Source organism: Hemiscyllium ocellatum, chromosome 1, assembly GCF_020745735.1.
Source record: "Hemiscyllium ocellatum isolate sHemOce1 chromosome 1, sHemOce1.pat.X.cur, whole genome shotgun sequence".
Taxonomy (NCBI): Eukaryota; Metazoa; Chordata; class Chondrichthyes; order Orectolobiformes; family Hemiscylliidae; genus Hemiscyllium; species Hemiscyllium ocellatum.
The window spans coordinates 106,233,445-106,250,994 of NC_083401.1; the positions used below are offsets into that span (position 1 = coordinate 106,233,445).

The following is a 17,550-nucleotide window of genomic DNA, read 5'->3' on the forward strand; positions in this document are numbered from 1 at the left end:
TAAGTTCTGCCTTCAAATTGAGAATACCTTACATCATGTTGTGTGGCACTGTTGCTGTGCTATATGGACAGAGTTCCAACACATCTAGCAACTCAAAACTGAGGGCCATCAAAGCAGCAGAATCATACTCTAACATAATCTGCGACCTCATGACTCAGCATATCTCCCACTCTACCATCACCAAGCAAAGAAATCAGCCCTGCTTTAAATGAAGAGTATACAAGGGCCTATGAGTAGCAGGCAAATCCAAAAATGAAGTTTCAATCTTGTGAAGCATAAAACAGAATTACTTGTGTACCAACCAGCATTAGCAGCAAGTGATACACAGATCAAAGTGATTCCACAACCAACGAATCAGATTTAAACTCTGCAGTCCTTTCCAGTCATGAACTGTGGATGACAATTAAACAACTCATGAGAGGAGGATGCTAGATAAATATGATTGACTGCAGTGCAAAAGATAAAGTTGAAGAATTTTCAACAACTTTCACCTAAATGTTGAGTGGGTGATCCATCTCAGTTTCCTCTATAGTTCCCCAATATTGTAGATGCCAGTCTTCAGAATATTCAAATCACCATGCAATGTCAAGAAATGTGTAGTGTCACTGGACGCTGCAAAGGCCATTGGTCCTGACAACTCACAGCAATAGTACCAAAGACTTGTGCGTCAGATCTTGCCACTCTCAAGCTGTTCCAGTACAGCTACTTGACAATGTGGAAAATTGACACCGAAATATTTTTACAAACCCACCGACTCCCACAGCTACCTGGATTACACCTCTTCCCACTCTACCTCCTGTAAAAATGCCATCCTGCATTCCCAATTCCTCCACCTCTGCTGTATCTGCTCCCAGGAAGACCAGTTCCACCACAGAACACACCAGATGGCCTCCTTCTTTAGAGACCGCAATTTCCCTTCCCATGTGGTTAAAGATGCCCTCCAACGCATCTCATCCACATCCCACACCTCTGCCCTCAGACCCCACCCCTCCAACTGTAACAGGGACAGAACCCCCCGGTGCTCACTTCGCATAAACCAAATCACCCGATGACATTTCTGCCACCTCCAAATGGACCCCATCACCAGGTCAATTTACCTCCCCACCTTTCCACCTTCCACAAAGACCGTTCCCCCCATGACTACTTGGTCAGGTTCACGCTCCCCAACAACCCACCCTCGCATCCTGGCACTTCCCCTGCCACCTCTGGAATTTCAAAACCTGCGCCCACACCTCCTCCCTCACCTCCATCCAAGGCCCCAAAGGAACCTTCCAAATCCAAAGTTTTACCTGCACATCCACCAATATGCTCCCGATGTGGTCTCTACATTAGGGAGACTGGACGCCTCCTAGCAGAGCGCTTTAGATAACATCTTTGGGACACCCGCACCAATCAACCACACCGCCCTGTAGCCCAACATTTCAACTCCCCCTCCCACTCAGCAGAGGACATGGAGGTCCTGGGCCTCCTTCACTGCCGCTCCCTCACCACCTGACGCCTGGAGGAAGAACGCCTCATCTTCCGCCTCAGAACACCTCAACCCCAGGGCATCAATGTGGACTTCACCAGTTTCCTCATTTCCCCTTCCCCCACCTCAGCCCAGTTCCAAACTTCCAGCTCAGCACTGTCCCCATGACTTGTCCTACCTGCCTATCTTCCTTTCTACCTATCCACTCCACCCTCCTCTCTGACCAGTCACCTTCATTCCACCCCCATTCACCCATTTTGCTACCTTCCTCCACTCTCCTTCCTGACCCATCACCTTCATCCCCACCCCCACTCACCTTTTGTACTCTATGCTACTTTCTCCCCATCCCCACCCTCCTCTCATTTATCTCTCCATCCTTCAGACACTCTGCCTGCATTCCTGATGAAGGACTTTTGCCCAAAACGTCAATTTTCCTGCTCTTTGGATGCTGCCTGAACTGCTGTGCTTTTCCAGCACCACTCTAGTCCAGAATGTGGAAAATTGTCCAGATACATCCTGTACACAAAAAGCAGGCCAAATTCAACCAGCAAATTACCAGCATGTCAGTCTACTCTCGTTTATTAGTGAAGTGATGGAAGTTCAAGCAGCACCTGCTTAGCCATGACTTGCACAACGATATCCAGTTTGAGATCTGCCAAGGCCATTCAGCCTGACCTCATGCAGCCCAATGGGTAAAAGAGCTGGATTCCAGACATGCGGTGAGAATCACTGCCTTGACATCAAGGCAGCATTTGATTAAGTTAAGCAACGAGAAGCCCTAGCAAAATAGGCTCATAGAAATGTACAGAAAGGAAACAGACCCTTCGGTCCAACCTGTCCATGCCAACTAGATATCCCAACCTAATCTAGTCCCATTTGCCAGCATTTGGTCCATATCCCTCCAAACCCTTCCTAATCATATACCCATCCAGATGCCTTTTAAATGTTGCAACTGTACCAGCTTCCACCACTTCCTCTGGCAGCTCATTCCATACATGCACCACCCTCTGCGTGAAAAAGGTGCCCCTTCGGTCCCTTTTATGTTTTTCCCTTCTCACCCTAAACATCCTCTAGCTCTGGACTTCCCCACCCCAGGGAAAATACTTCATCTATTTATCCTATCCATGCCCCTAATGATTTTATAAATCTCTATAAGGTCACTCCTCAGCCTTCGCACTCCAGGGAAAACAGCCCCAGCCTGTTCAGCCTCTCCCTATAGCTCAAATCCTCCAACCCTGGCAACATTCTTGTAAGTCTTTTCTGAACCCTTTAGACTTTCATAACATCCTTCTGATAGGAAGGAGACCAGAATTGCACACAATATTCCAAAAGTGGCCTAACCAATGTCCTGTACAGCCACAACATGACCTCCTACATTCAATATGCTGATCAATAAAGGAAAGCATACCAAACGCCTTCTTCACTATCCTATCTACCTGCGACTCTACTTCCAAGGAACTATGAATCTGCACTCCAAGATGTCTTTGGTCAGCAACACTCCCTAAGACCCTAATAGTAAGTGTATAAGTCCTGCAAAGATTTGCTTTTCCAAAATGCAGCACCTTGCATTTATGTAAATTAAACTCCATCTGCCACTCCTCAGCCCTTTGGCCCATCTGATCAAGATCCTACTATAAACTTTTTCGCTGTCCACTACACCTCTAATTTTGGTGTCACCTGCAGACTTACTAACTATATCTCCTATGTTAATATTCAAATCATTTATATAAATAGCAAAAAGTAGTGGACCCAGCACCGATCCTTATGACACTCCACTGGTCACAGGCCTCCAGTTTGAAAAACAACCCTCCACCACCACCTTCTGTCTACAAATGGCTAGTTGTCCCTCTATTCCATGAGGTCTAACCTTGCTAACCAGTCTCCCATGGAGAACCTTGTCAATGGAATTCAGGGGGAAAACTTTCTGCTGTTTGTAGTCATACCTAACACAAAAGAAAATGGTTATGATTGTTGGAGGTCAATCATCTCAGCTCCAGGATATCTATGTAGGAGGTCCTTAGAGTTGTGTCCTACGTCTAACCAGCTTCAGCTGCTTTATCAATGAATTTCATTCCATCACTAGGGTCAGTATGTCTGCCAATGATTGTACAATATTCAGAATCATTCGTGATTCCTCAGGTGCAGAAGTAGTCCAAGGCCAAATGCAAGAAAACCTGGACAATTTCCATGCACACACTGAAAATTGACAAGTAACCTTCACACCACACAAATGCCAGGCCATGACTACCCCAATGAGAGACAAATTTAACATTCAATGGCGTTACTAACACCAGTGCCTTGGGGACTTCTCCTGATCAGAAACTGAACTGGACTAGCCATATGAACACTGAGGCTACTAGAGCAGGTCAGAGGCTAAGAAGCCTGAAATGAGTAAATAACATCCTGACCATCTACAAGGAACAAGTCAGGAGTGTGCTGGAACAGTCCTCACTTACCTAGAATATGCATCCAACAACACTCAAGTAACTTGACATAATTCAGGACAGAGCAGCTGCTTGAGCGACACCACATTCACAAACACTCATGCAATCCAATCTCGACAACTGGTGTACCAATTAAAAGATGCATGGCAGAAATTCACCAAAACTCCTTATACGGCATATTCCAAATGTAAAACCACTTCAATCTTGAAGGACATAGGCATGGGAATACTACTATACCTGCAACTTCTCCCTCCAAATATCGCAATTCTTTCAGTGCCATTCAGTCAAACTCCTGGAATTTCCTCTGTAACAACATTGTGGGTCTACCAATAGCACATGGACTGCAGCTCAACTCCATGTTCTTAACAGAAACTAGGGACATGCAATAAATGCAGCCAGTGAAGCTCGCATCCCATGAGTGAAGTAGTGCCAATGACTTAACCCTAGATCGACTATCAATATGCTGGCCACAATTCCACACTGTAGGGAATCTAATCAAAAAAAAATGTACAAGCACGTTGCTTGCTCCTGTTGATAGTTCCACCCCAGCTTTTGGAAATTCTCCCCTACCACATTTCAGATAGTGGAGTGCCCTCTAAATAAGAACTGGCAGTCTCAATGTTTTTCTTATGTTCTATGTACCTTCCTGAAGGTTGAACTTCTCAATAACCTTACTGATTGCTTTCTGAGTGGTTTATTTGTTTGAAAATACTTGCAATATGCTTTTGAATCAGATCTTCCTGGGTACTCACTGTGCTTTCGCCAACTGATGCCCGTTCATCCGTCTTCATCATAGAGAACTGTATGTCACTTGGTTCTGCTCTCACTGTGGTCTGTTGAAACAGAAATAGTTGAGATAAAGAAAATGAAACAGAGTATAAGGAACATCATTAAACAATCAAAACTAAATTTAAGCTGAAGGGGTCTATACTGGGCAGACAGTAGCAGTTCTTCTAACAGACACAGGGTTGAGAACCACATGGCACTGACTTAAGGTGAAGGGCAAAAGAACCAATGTCAACATACAAACCAATGATTTAAGCTGAATTCATTCCCCTTAGTACAGCTTAGCTATAGACTATACAAACTTGATATTTTTAATCAACCTGTTCAGACTCTGCTGCAATGTTTATTCAACTAACAATAGTGATCTTTACAAAAGATCATCATTGCTAACATAAAATGTTCTCTTCTTTTTATCATTTTGATAACGTACCAAATGGCTATAAAGATCAAGTAGCCTGGATAGTACAACAAACACAGAACATTGTTTTTGGAGGAGCTTGTGGTGGTGCCCCCAAGGGAACAGGCAATACTGGATTTAGTGTTGTACAATGGGACAGACTTGATAACAGAGCTTAGGGTGAAGGAAACCTTAGGAGGCAGTGATCATAATACAATTGAATTTACTCTACAACTTGAGAGGGTGAAGGCAGAACCAGAGGTAACTGTATTACAGTTGAATAAAGACAACTACAGAGCATAAGGGAGGAGCTGGGTAGAATTGACTGGGAGTGCACCCTAGCATGAAAGATAGTGAAACAGCAATGGCAGAAGTTTCTGGGAGTAATTCATGAGACACAGCAGAGATTCATTCTAAGGGAAAAGGAGGTGATACAGGGAGGATGAAGCAACTATGGCTGACTAGGGAAGTCAGGGATAGCATAAACGCAAAAGAGAAAGCATATAATGAGGCGTAAGGCAATGAGAAACCAGAGAATTGGGAAGCTTATGAGACCAACAGAGGGCAACAAACAATGATATAAGGAGGGAGAAGATTAAATAGGAGGGTAAGCTAGCCACTAATATAAAAAAAATTGTAGGAGTTTCTTTAGATATATAAAAGGGCAAAAGAGGACATTGGGCTGCAGAAAAATGACACTGAGGAACTGAATAATTACTTCATGTCCATCTTCACGGAAGATACAAGTAATATCCCAAAAATTAGAGATGGGGTGGTAGAGGTAGTAGTATGGTGGCCAGCACCAGGGAGAAGAAAACCTGAGTGACCTGAAGGCAGATAAATCTCCTGTACCTGATGGACTACACCCTAGAGTTGTAAGGGTGATAACTGAACAGATAGTGAAAGCATTAGTAGTGATCTTTCAGGAGTTGCTAGAATTGGGGAGATCCCAAAGGACTGGAAAATTGCTAATGTGATACCCTTATTCAAAAAGGGAATAAGGTAAAAGACAGAAAATTATAGACCGATTTGCCAAACCTTGGTAGTGGGTAAGATCCTGGAATCCATTGTGAAGCATGAGATTGCTGATTACTTGGAAACGTATGGTAAAAATAGGGCAAAGTCAGCATGGATTCATCAAGGGGAGGTCATGCCTGACAAATTTGCTAGAATTATTTGAGGATGTAATAAGCAGATTAGACCAAGGAGAACCAATGGATGTTACCTACCTGGACTTCAAGAAGGCCCTTGACTGTACAGGAGGCTACTGGTGTCAGAGGCAAGGTGCTATCATGGATAGAAGCTTGGCTGTCTGGCAGAAAGCAGAGAGTGGGAATAAAAGGGTCCTCCTTAGGATGGCAGCAGATGACAAGTGGTGTTCCACAAGGCTCAGCTTTGGAACCACAACTTTTCACTTTATACATTAACGACTTAGATGAAGGAAATGAGGACATTCTGACTAAGTTTGCAGATGAGACAAAGACAGGTAGAGGACAGGTAGCATTGAGGAGGCAGCAGAAGGATTTGGACAGGTTGGGAGAATGAGCAAAGAAGTGGCAGATGGAGTATAAAGTAGGAAAGTGTGAGGTCATCCACTTTGGTAGGAAGAATAGAGACTTGGACCATTTTCTAAATGGGGAGAAAATTCACAACTCTGAAGTGCGAAGAGACTTAGGAGTTTGAGATCAGGATTCTCTCAAAGTAAACTTGCAAGTTGAATCAGTAGTTAGGAAGGCAAATGCAATGATGGCAATTATTTTGAGAGGACTTGAAAATACTTGAAGGGATGTACTTCTGAGGGTCTAAGGCTCTAGTCAGACCATATTTAGAGTATTGTGCACAGTTTTGGGCTCTCTATCTCACGAAGGATGTACTGGCCTTGGAGCAAGTTCAGAGTAGGTTCACAAGAATGGAGCCAGGAATGAAAACCTTAACACATGAGGAACATTTGAGGACTCTGGGTCTACACGTGATGGAGTATACAGGGATGTGAGGGAATCTGATTGAAACATACTGAATGGCTTAGACAGAGATGATATTGGGAAGATGTTTCCATTGGTAGGAGAGACTAGGACCCGAGGGCACAGTCTTAGAGTCTTTTATAACAGAGATAAGGAGAAGCTTCATCAGTCAGAGAGTAGTGAATCTATGGAATTCATTGCCACAGAAGGCTGTGCAGGTCAGGTCATTGAATATATGAGGGGAGGTTACCGGGGATGACCACCATTCCTCCGTCGCCGCAACCATTTCTGCCCCTCCGGTTGCCATCGGCACAGCCACTTCCGCCCCCACTGACATCACTAACCTGCAGGAGCACAAATCCTCAGGTTTCCCCGCCCCCACGCCGTCTTTCGTCACTACACGTAACCCCGCCCCCACACAAACCTTCGTCACCACGCATAACCCCGCCCCCACGCCGTCTTTCGTCACTACACGTAACCCCGCCCCCACACAAACCTTCGTCACCACGCATAACCCCGCCCCCACGCCGTCTTTCGTCACTTCACATAACCCCGCCCCCACGCAAACCTTCGTCACCACGCATAACCCCGCCCTCACACCGACTTTCGCCACCACACATAACCCCGCCCCCACGCTTATTTCCGTCACGACGCATGACCCCGCCCCCACGCTTGACTCCGCCCCCACATCGAGCAACGTCACCACGTCTAACTCCGCCCCCACTTCGATCTTTGTCCCCGCCCCTAACCCCGCCCCCAGCCCCAGCCCCAGTCCCACACCAGGTCCTAGCTCCCAGCCTTGCTGGATTTTCACCATCCCTCCAGATCTCCCCCTCTCTGAGGATGAAAGATCAGTCCTCAGCAGGGGCCTCACCTTCATTCCCCTACGCCCTCGGATTAATGAGTTCAACACGCGCCGAGATATTGAACAATTCTTCCGCCGCCTTCGCCTCCGTGCCTACTTTCACAACCAAGACTCCCGCCCACCCTCTGACGACCCCTTCTCCCGCCTCCAACACACCCCATCCACCTGGACACCCCGTGCTGGCCTCCTACCCGCCCGCGACCTCTTTATAGCCAACTGCCGCCGCGACATTAACCGACTCAACCTGTCCACCCCTCTCACCCACTCCAACCTCTCACCCTCAGAACGTGCAGCCCTCCACTCCCTCCGCTCCAATCCCAACCTCACCATCAAACCCGCAGACAAGGGAGGCGCAGTGGTAGTTTGGCGCACTGACCTTTATACCGCTGAGGCCAAACGCCAGCTCGCGGACGCCTCCTCTTATCGCCCCCTTGACCACGACCCCACCTCCCACCACCAAACCATCATCTCCCAGACCATCCATGACCTCATCACCTCAGGGGATCTCCCATCCACCGCCTCCAACCTCATAGTCCCACAACCCCGCACCGCCCGTTTCTACCTCCTGCCCAAAATCCACAAATCTGCCTGCCCCGGCCTACCCATTGTCTCAGCCTGCTCCTGCCCCACCGAACTCATCTCCCAATACCTCGACACGGTCCTGTCCCCTTTAGTCCAAGAACTCCCCACCTATGTTCGGGACACCACCCACGCCCTCCACCTCCTCCAGGATTTTCGCTTCCCCGGCCCCCAACGCCTTATTTTCACTATGGACATCCAGTCCCTGTACACCTCCATCCCCCATCACGAAGGACTCAAAGCCCTCCGCTTCTTCCTTTCCCGCCGCACCAACCAGTACCCTTCCACTGACACCCTCCTTCGACTGACTGAACTGGTCCTCACCCTGAATAACTTCTCTTTTCAATCCTCCCACTTCCTCCAAACTAAAGGAGTTGCCATGGGCACCCGCATGGGCCCCAGCTATGCCTGCCTCTTCGTAGGATATGTGGAACAGTCCATCTTCCGCAACTACACTGGCACCACCCCCCACCTTTTCCTCCGCTACATCGATGACTGTATCGGCGCTGCCTCGTGCTCCCACGAGGAGGTTGAACAGTTCATCAACTTTACTAACACCTTCCATCCCGACCTGAAATTCACCTGGACTGTCTCAGACTCCTCCCTCCCCTTCCTAGACCTTTCCATCTCTATCTCGGGTGACCGACTCAACACAGACATCTACTATAAACCGACTGACTCCCACAGCTACCTGGACTACACCTCCTCCCACCCTGCTCCCTGCAAAAACTCCATCCCATATTCCCAATTCCTTCGTCTCCGCCGCATCTGCTCCCAGGAGGACCAGTTCCAACACCGCACAGCCCAGATGGCCTCCTTCTTCAAGGACCGCAGATTCCCCCCAGACGTGATCGACGATGCCCTCCACCGCATCTCCTCCACTTCCCACTCCTCCGCTCTTGAGCCCCGCTCCTCCAACCGCCACCAAGACAGAACCCCACTGGTTCTCACCTACCACCCCACCAACCTCCGCATACAACGTATCATCCGCCGTCATTTCCGCCACCTCCAAACGGACTCCACCACCAAGGATATATTTCCCTCCCCTCCCCTATCAGCGTTCCGCAAGGACCACTCCCTTCGTGACTCCCTCGTCAGATCCACACCCCCCCACTAACCCAACCTCCACCCCTGGCACCTTCCCCTGCAACCGCAGGAAATGTAAAACTTGCGCCCACACCTCCACACTCACTTCCCTCCAAGGCTCCAAGGGATCCTTCCATATCCGCCACAAGTTCACCTGTACCTCCACACACATCATCTATTGCATCCGCTGCACCCGATGTGGCCTCCTCTATATTGGGGAGACAGGCCGCTTACTTGCGGAACGCTTCAGAGAACACCTCTGGGCCGCCCGGACCAACCAACCCAACCACCCCGTGGCTCAACACTTTAACTCTCCCTCCCACTCCACCAAGGACATGCAGGTCCTTGGACTCCTCCACTGGCAGAACATAACAACACGACGGCTGGAGGAGGAGAGCCTCATCTTCCGCCTGGGAACCCTCCAACCACAAGGTATGAATTCAGATTTCTCCAGTTTCCTCATTTCCCCTCCCCCCACCTTGTCTCAGTCGGTTCCCTCAACTCAGCACCGCCCTCCTAACCTGCAATCTCCTTACTGACCTCTCCGCCCCCACCCCACTCCGGCCTATCACCCTCACCTTGACCTCCTTCCACCTATCCCACCTCCATCGTCCCTCCTCCCTACTTTTTATCTTAGCCTGCTTGGCTACTCTCTCTCATTCCTGATGAAGGGCTTATGCTCGAAACGTCGAATTCCCTATTCCTGAGATGCTGCCTAACCTGCTGTGCTTTAACCAGCAACACATTTTCAGCTGTGATCGCCAGCATCTGCAGACCTCATTTTTTACTGGGAGATAGGTATAAGACAGATGTCAGAGGTAGTTTCATTACTCAGAGAGTAGTAAGGGTATGGAATGCTTTGCCAGCAATGGTAGTAGATTTGCCAAGTTTAAGAGCATTTAAGTCGTCATTGGACAGGCATATGGACATATGTGGACTAGCGTAGGTGGGATGGGCTTCAGATTAGTATGACAAGGTGGCGCAACATTGAGGGCCGAAGGGCCTGTACTGCACTGTAATGTTGTATGTTCTATATTTAAGACTGAGATAAAGAGGTTCTTCAGTATTAAGGATTACAGGGAAATAGCGGGAGAATGGGATTGAGAAACTTATCAGCCATGATTGAATGGCCTAATTTCTGCTCCTATGTCTTATGATCTAACTACATCATTCACATCCAACACCTTTCCACTGTTGTACAGTTAAGCTCTGGACCTATCAGGTTCCAATCATATTTAATAAAAAAAATCAAAACAATCGTGGATGCTGTAAATCAGAAACAAAAACAGAAGTTGCTAAGAAAGCTCAGCAGGTCTGGCAGCATCTGTGAAGAGAAATCAGAGTTAACATTTCAGGTCCGGTGACCCTTCCTCAGAACTAATGGTAGCTAGGATAATGTTGATTTATACGCAGAAGATATGGTGGGAGTGGGGGGGGGGGGTAAGGAATAGTTGCTAGGTGGGAATAGAGCCCAAAGTGAGAGAAGAACAATTGGACAGACAAAGGAGTGAATACAATCTGGCTAGGAGAGTGAATAGTTGTTAATGGAGACTGCTAGTGGTTAACAATAGATAGTGTGTAATTTCAGACTGTGTGATAACAAGGCCTGGCAATGTAGGGTTGGGGGTTAGCACATGGGAGAACTCATGCCCTAAAATTATTGAATTGATATTGAGTCCAGATGACTGCAGGGTCCCCAAGCGCAAAATGAGATGCTCTTTCAGCTTGCGCCGAGCTCGCTGGAGCACTAAAGCAGGCCTGAGACAAAGATGTTGGTCAGGGAACAGGATGGTGTGTTAAAAGTGGCAGGCAACTGGAAGCTCAGGGTCATTTCTGTGGGCAGAGCATAGGTGTTCTGCAAAACAATCACCCAGTCTACTCTACGTTCCCCCATTGTAGAGGAAACCACATTGTGAGCAGCAAATGGAGTAGACTAGATTGCGTAAAGTGCAGGTAAAATGCTGCTTCATCTGGAAGATACATTTGGGGCCTTGCAGACTGAAGAAGAACGAGGTAAATGGGCAGTTGTTACACCTTTGATGATTGCAGAAAAAGGTACCGTGGGGCTGTGAGGGGAATGTTTGGAGTGAAGAAAGAGTGGACCAGCGTGTCCTGGAGCGAAAAGTCCAATTGCAACCTGTCATGGCCTGTCTTAATATCCTGCACTATAACCTATTGATCTACCGCAAAGATCTATCATAGAATCCTTACAGCGTGGAAACAGGCCTATTGGCCAAACAAGTCCATACCAACCCTCTGAACAGTATCCCACCCAGACTCATTGCCCTACTCTATTACTCTAATTTCCCCTGACTAATGCACCTAGCCTACATATACATGACCAATTCACGTAACCTGCACATCATTGGACTGTGGGAGGAAACTGGAGTAGAACGTAGAACATAGAACAATACAGTGCAGAACAGGGCCTTCAGTCCTCAATGTTGTGCTGATCTATGAAGTATTCTCAGCTCGTCCCCCTACACTGTCCCATCATCATCCATGTGCTTATCCAAGGATTGTTTAAATCTCCCTAATGTGTCTGAGTTAACTACATTGGCAGGTAGGACATTCCACACCCTTACCACTCTCTGAGTAAAGAACCTGACTCTGACATCTGTCTTAAATCTATCACCCCTCAATCTGTAGTTATGCCCCCTCGTACAAGCTGACATCATCATCCTAGGAAAAAGACTTTCACTGTCTATCCTATCTAATTCTCTGATCATCTTGTATGTCTCTATCAAACCCCCTCTTCTTTGCAATGAGAACAGACCCAAGTCTCTCAGCCTTTCCTTATAAGACCTTCCCTCCAGACCAGGCAACGTCCTGGTAAATCTCTGCACCTTTTCTGTACACAATAGTGCTTTGTATAGTTGCAGCATAATATTGCGGTTCCGGAACTCAATCCCTCTACAAACGAAACCTAACATACTGTATGCCTTCTTAATTGCACTATCAACCTGGGTGGCAACTTTCAGAGACCTATGTACATGAACTCCAAGATCCCTCTGCACATCCACACTACCAAGAATCTTTCCATTGACCCAGTACTCTGCCTTCCTGTTATTCATCCCAAAGTGCATCACCTCACATTTAGTTGCATTGAACTCCATTTGCCACCTCTCAGCCCAATCCTGCAGTTTATCTAAGTCCTCCTGCAATCTGTAACATTCTTGCAAACTGTCCACCACTCCACCATCTATAGTGCCATCTGCAAATTTACTAATTCATTCACCTATGCTTGCGCCTAACTCATTTATAAAAATGACGAACAGCAGTGGTCCCAAAACAGATCCTTGTGCCACACCACTAGTAACCAGACTCCAGGCGGAATATTTTCCATCAACCACCATTCACTGCCTTCTTTCAGAAAGCCAGTTTCTAATCCACACTGCTAAATTACCCTCAATCCCATGCCTCTGCATTTTCTCCAACAGCCTACCATGTGGAACCTTATCAAAGGCTTTATTGAAGTCCAGGTATACCATGTCAACTGCCCTACCTTACATGCTTGGTCACCTTCTCAAAAAAACTCAATAAGATTTGTGAGACACGACCTGCCCTTGATGAAACCATGTTGACTATCGGAAATCAAGTTGTTGTTTGCTAGATGATTATAAATCTCATCTATTATAATCCTTTCCAAAATCTTTCCTACAACAGAAGTAAGGCTCACTGGTCTACAATTACCTGGGTCATCTCTATTGCCCTTCTTGAACAAGTGCACATTTGCAATCCTCCAGTCCTTTGGTACTAAACCTGTAGATAATGATGACTCATATCAACGCCAAAGGCTCTGCTATTTCCTCCCTAGCTTCCCACAGAATCCTCATAAATACCACCCGGCCCAGGAGACTTGTCTACTTTCACTCCTTTATAATCTAACATCTCCTACTGCATTCTCCTCCTCTACAATTTTCTCCTTTTCCTGAATGAAAACCGTTGAGAAATGTTCATTTAGCACCTCTCCGATCTCCACAGGGGCCACCTTCAACTTTCCTTTGACCTTAGTCATCCTTTTATTCCTCACATACCTATACAAAGCTTTAGGGTTCTCCTTTATTCTATTTGTTACAGACTGCTCGTGTCCTCTCTTTGCTCTTCCTAACTCTCTCTTTAAATCCTTCCTAGCTGATCTGTAACTCTCCATCGCCTCATCTGAACCATTTTGCCTCATCAACACATACACCTCCTTCTTCTGCTTAACAAGAGATGCAATTACTGTAGTAAACCACGGTTCCCTTCCCTTATCGCTTCCTCCCTGCCTGACAGGGACATATCTATCAAGGACACGCAATATCTGTTCCTTAAACCAGACCCACATTTCCATTGTCTGCATCCCCTGCATTTTGCTACCCCATTCTATGCATCCTAATTCTTGCCTAATCGCATCATAATTGTCCTTGCCCAATCGGTAACTCTTGACCTGTGGCATGTACCTATTCCTTTCCATCGTTAAACTAAACGTAACTGAATTATGCTGAAAATGTGTTGCTGGAAAAGCGCAGCAGGTCAGGCTGCATCCAAAGAACAGGAAATTCGACATTTCGGGCATAAGCCCTTCATTGGTCACTCTATCCAAAGTGCTCATCTTCAACTAAATCAAACACCTGGCCTGGTTCATTACAAAGCGCCAGATGCAGTGTGGCCTCCCCTCTTGTTGGCCCTTCGACATACTGTGTCAGGAAATCTTCCTGTACACATTGGACAAAAACTGATCCATTTGGCATACTAGAGTTATAGCATTTCCAGTCAATGTTGGGGAAGTTAAAGTCCCCCAAAATGACAACCCTCTTCCTTTCACTCCTACCCAGAATAATTTTGCCAATCCTCTCTTCCACCTCCCTGGAACTCTGCGGAGGCCTATAAAAAACTCCAAGCAGTGTGGCCTCTCCTCTCGTTTCTAACCTCAGCCCACACTACTTCAGTAGACGAGACCTCGTTAAATGTTCTTTCAGCCACCTTGACTAACAAGGCCACACCTCCCCCTCTTTTACAGTCTTGCCTGTTCTTATTTAAAGATCTATACCCTGGAACCTGCAACATCCATTTCTCACCCTGCTCTATCCATGACTCCAAAAGGAACATCGAAGTCCCAGATACCTATCCATGCTCCAAGCTCACCTACCTTATTTCGGATACTTGTGGCATTGAAGTAGACAATTCAAACCAGCTTGCTGTCTGCCAGCACATTCTTGTGACCTTGAAATCCTGTCCCTGTCCTCCCTACTCTCATCCCCCACTGCACTGCAACTACACCTCATGTTCCCATCCCCCTGCTGAGCTAGTTTAAACCCACCCAAATAGCTCCAGCAAATTTCCCATTCAGGATATTAGTACCTCTCTGATTCATGTGAAGACCGTCCTGTTTGTACAGTCCCACCTTCCCCAGAATGAGCCCCAATTATCCAAGTACCTGAAACCCTCCCTCCTACATCATTCTTACAGCCATGTGTTCAACTGATATGTCTCCCTATTCATTGTCTCGCTATCTCGTGCATCGGTAACAAACCAGAGATAACATTTGTTTGTTCTAGCTCTCAGCTTCCACCCTAGCTCCCTGAAATCCTGCCTTACATCCCTATCCCTCTTTCTACCTACGTCGTTGGTACCTACATGGACCACGACTTGAGGCTGGTCACCCTCTCCCTTCAGGACGCCAAACAGTACCCGAAGGAAACTCACGCAGACACAGAGAGAATGTACAAACTCCACATAGACAGTCGGCCTAGGCTGGAATTGAACCAGAGTCCCTGGTGCTGAGAGGCAACAGTGCTAACCTCTGAGCCACCGTGCGGCCTTGCCCTTAATTTCTCAGACAGCATTGATGATACTTCTGGAGAGATGTGAGGTAGTGTCTGCATGTAGTCCCAGTTTTGGAGCCAGATGGACAAGTTGAAAAGACAACTGTCTTATACACAAGGATCTTGGTATCAATACGGATGTCACAGTAGACGCAGAATACTTGTTCAATCTCTTCGCCATTCAGCAGGGGATGGGAACCTAAATTGCAGTTAGTGTACAGGAGGTTGAGAGTAGTGAGGTCAGAAGTAAGGTTTCAAAAGGCAAGCAAAAAATTGGTTTGAAGTGTGTCTACTTCAATGCCAAGAGCAGCTGGAATAAGGTGGGTGAACTTGCAACATGGATTGGTACCTGGGATTTCAGTGTTGTGGCCATTTCAGAGATATGGATAGAGCAGGGACAGGAATGGTTACTGCACATTCCAGGATTTAGATGTTTCAGTAAGAACAGAGAAGATGGTAAAAGAGGGGGAGGTGTGGGGGTATTGTTAATTAAGGCCAGGAGGAGACATGGTAGAAAGGACGTTTGAGGACATGTTTACTGAGGTAGTGTGGGCTTATGTTGGGAGTTTTCTTTAGGCCTCCAAATAGTTCCAGAGATGTAGAGGATAGGAGCAAGAGCAACACGGTAGTTGTTATGAGGGATTTTAACTTTCCAAATATTGACTGGGAATACTGTAATTCAAGTAGTTTAGGTAGGTCAGTTTGTGTCCAATGTATGCAGGAGGGTTGTCTGACACAGTGTGTAGACAGGCTAACAAGGGGCAAGGCCACGTTGGATTTGGTACTGGGTAATGAACGCAGTCAGATGTTAGATTTGGAGGTAGGTGAGCACTTTGGTGATAGTGACCACAATTTAGTTATGTTTACTTTAGCGATGGAAAAGGAATAGGTATATACCACAGGGCAATGGTTATAGCTGAGGGTAAGGCAATTTTGATGCAATTAGGCAAGATTTAGGATGCATAGGATGGGGAAGGAAACTGCAGGACACTATCGAAATGTTAAGGCTTGACCTCCATAAGTATGTACATGTCAGGCAGGGAGGAAGTTGTTGATTCAGGGAGCCATGGTTTACTAAACAATTTGAAGGTCTTGTCAAGAAAAAGGAGGCGGCTTATTTGGAGATGAGACGTGAAGACTCAGTTAGGGCACTTGAGAGTTACAAGTTAGCCAGGAAAGACCTAAAGAGAGAGCTAAGAAGAGCCAGGAGGGGACATGAGAAGTCGTTGGCAGATAGGATCAAGGTAAAACCCTAAAAGAATTCTATAGGTATATCAGGAATAAAAGAATGACTAGAGTAAGATTAAGACCAATCAAGGATAGTAGTGGGAAATTGTGTGTGGAGTCTGAGGAGATGTGGAAGAAAGATCAATATTTTTCTTCAGTATTCACAATGGAAAAAGAATGCTGTAGAGGAGACAACTGAGATACAGGCTACTAGAATAGATGGGATTGAGGTTCACAAGGAGGAGGTGTTAGCAATTCTGGAAAGTGTGAAGATAGATAGGTCCCCTTGGTTGGGTGGGACTTATCCTCGGATTCACTGAGAAGCCAGGGGGGAGATTGCAGAGCCTTTGGTTTTGATCTCTATGTTGTCAATGTCTACAGGAATGTGCCAGAAGACTGAAGGAAAGCAAATTAGGTTAGATTAGTTACAGTGTGGAAACAGGCCCTTCGGCCCAACAAGTCCACACCGACCCACCAAAGCGCAACCCACCCAGACCCATTCTCCTACATTTACCCCTTCACCTAACACTATGGGCAATTTAGCTTGGCCAATTCACCTAACCTGCACATTTTTGGACTGTGGGAGGAAACTGGAGCACCCGGAGGAAACACACGCAGACACTGGGAGAATGCGCAAACTCCACACAGTCAGTCGCCTGAGGCGGGAATTGTACCCGGGTCTCTGGCGCCGTGAGGCAGCAGTGCTAACCACTGTGCCACAGTGGTTGTCCTCTTGTTCAAAAAGGGAAGTAGAAACAACTCTGGTAATTATAGATCAGTGAGCCTTACTTCGGTTGCGGGCAAAGTGCTGGAAAAAGTTATAAGAGATAGGATTTATAATAATTTAAAAAGGAATAAGTTGATTAGGGATAGTCAGCACGGTTTTGTGAGGGATAGGTCGTGCCTCACAAACCTTATTGAGTTCTTCGA

The 17,550-nt window shown here is 46.7% G+C and overlaps 1 protein-coding gene across 3 annotated transcripts in view; it reads right to left on the bottom strand.

Moving 5' to 3' along the window:
- Positions 1–17,550, bottom strand: part of wdr19 (WD repeat domain 19) — a 166,918-nt gene that overhangs the window by 112,919 nt on the left and 36,449 nt on the right. For all 3 annotated transcript variants that reach the window (XM_060824819.1, XM_060824812.1, XM_060824829.1), the window contains one exon: positions 4,665–4,745. In XM_060824819.1, coding sequence (XP_060680802.1) covers positions 4,665–4,745 — 81 coding nt within the window. The remainder of the gene's footprint in view (positions 1–4,664; positions 4,746–17,550) is intronic.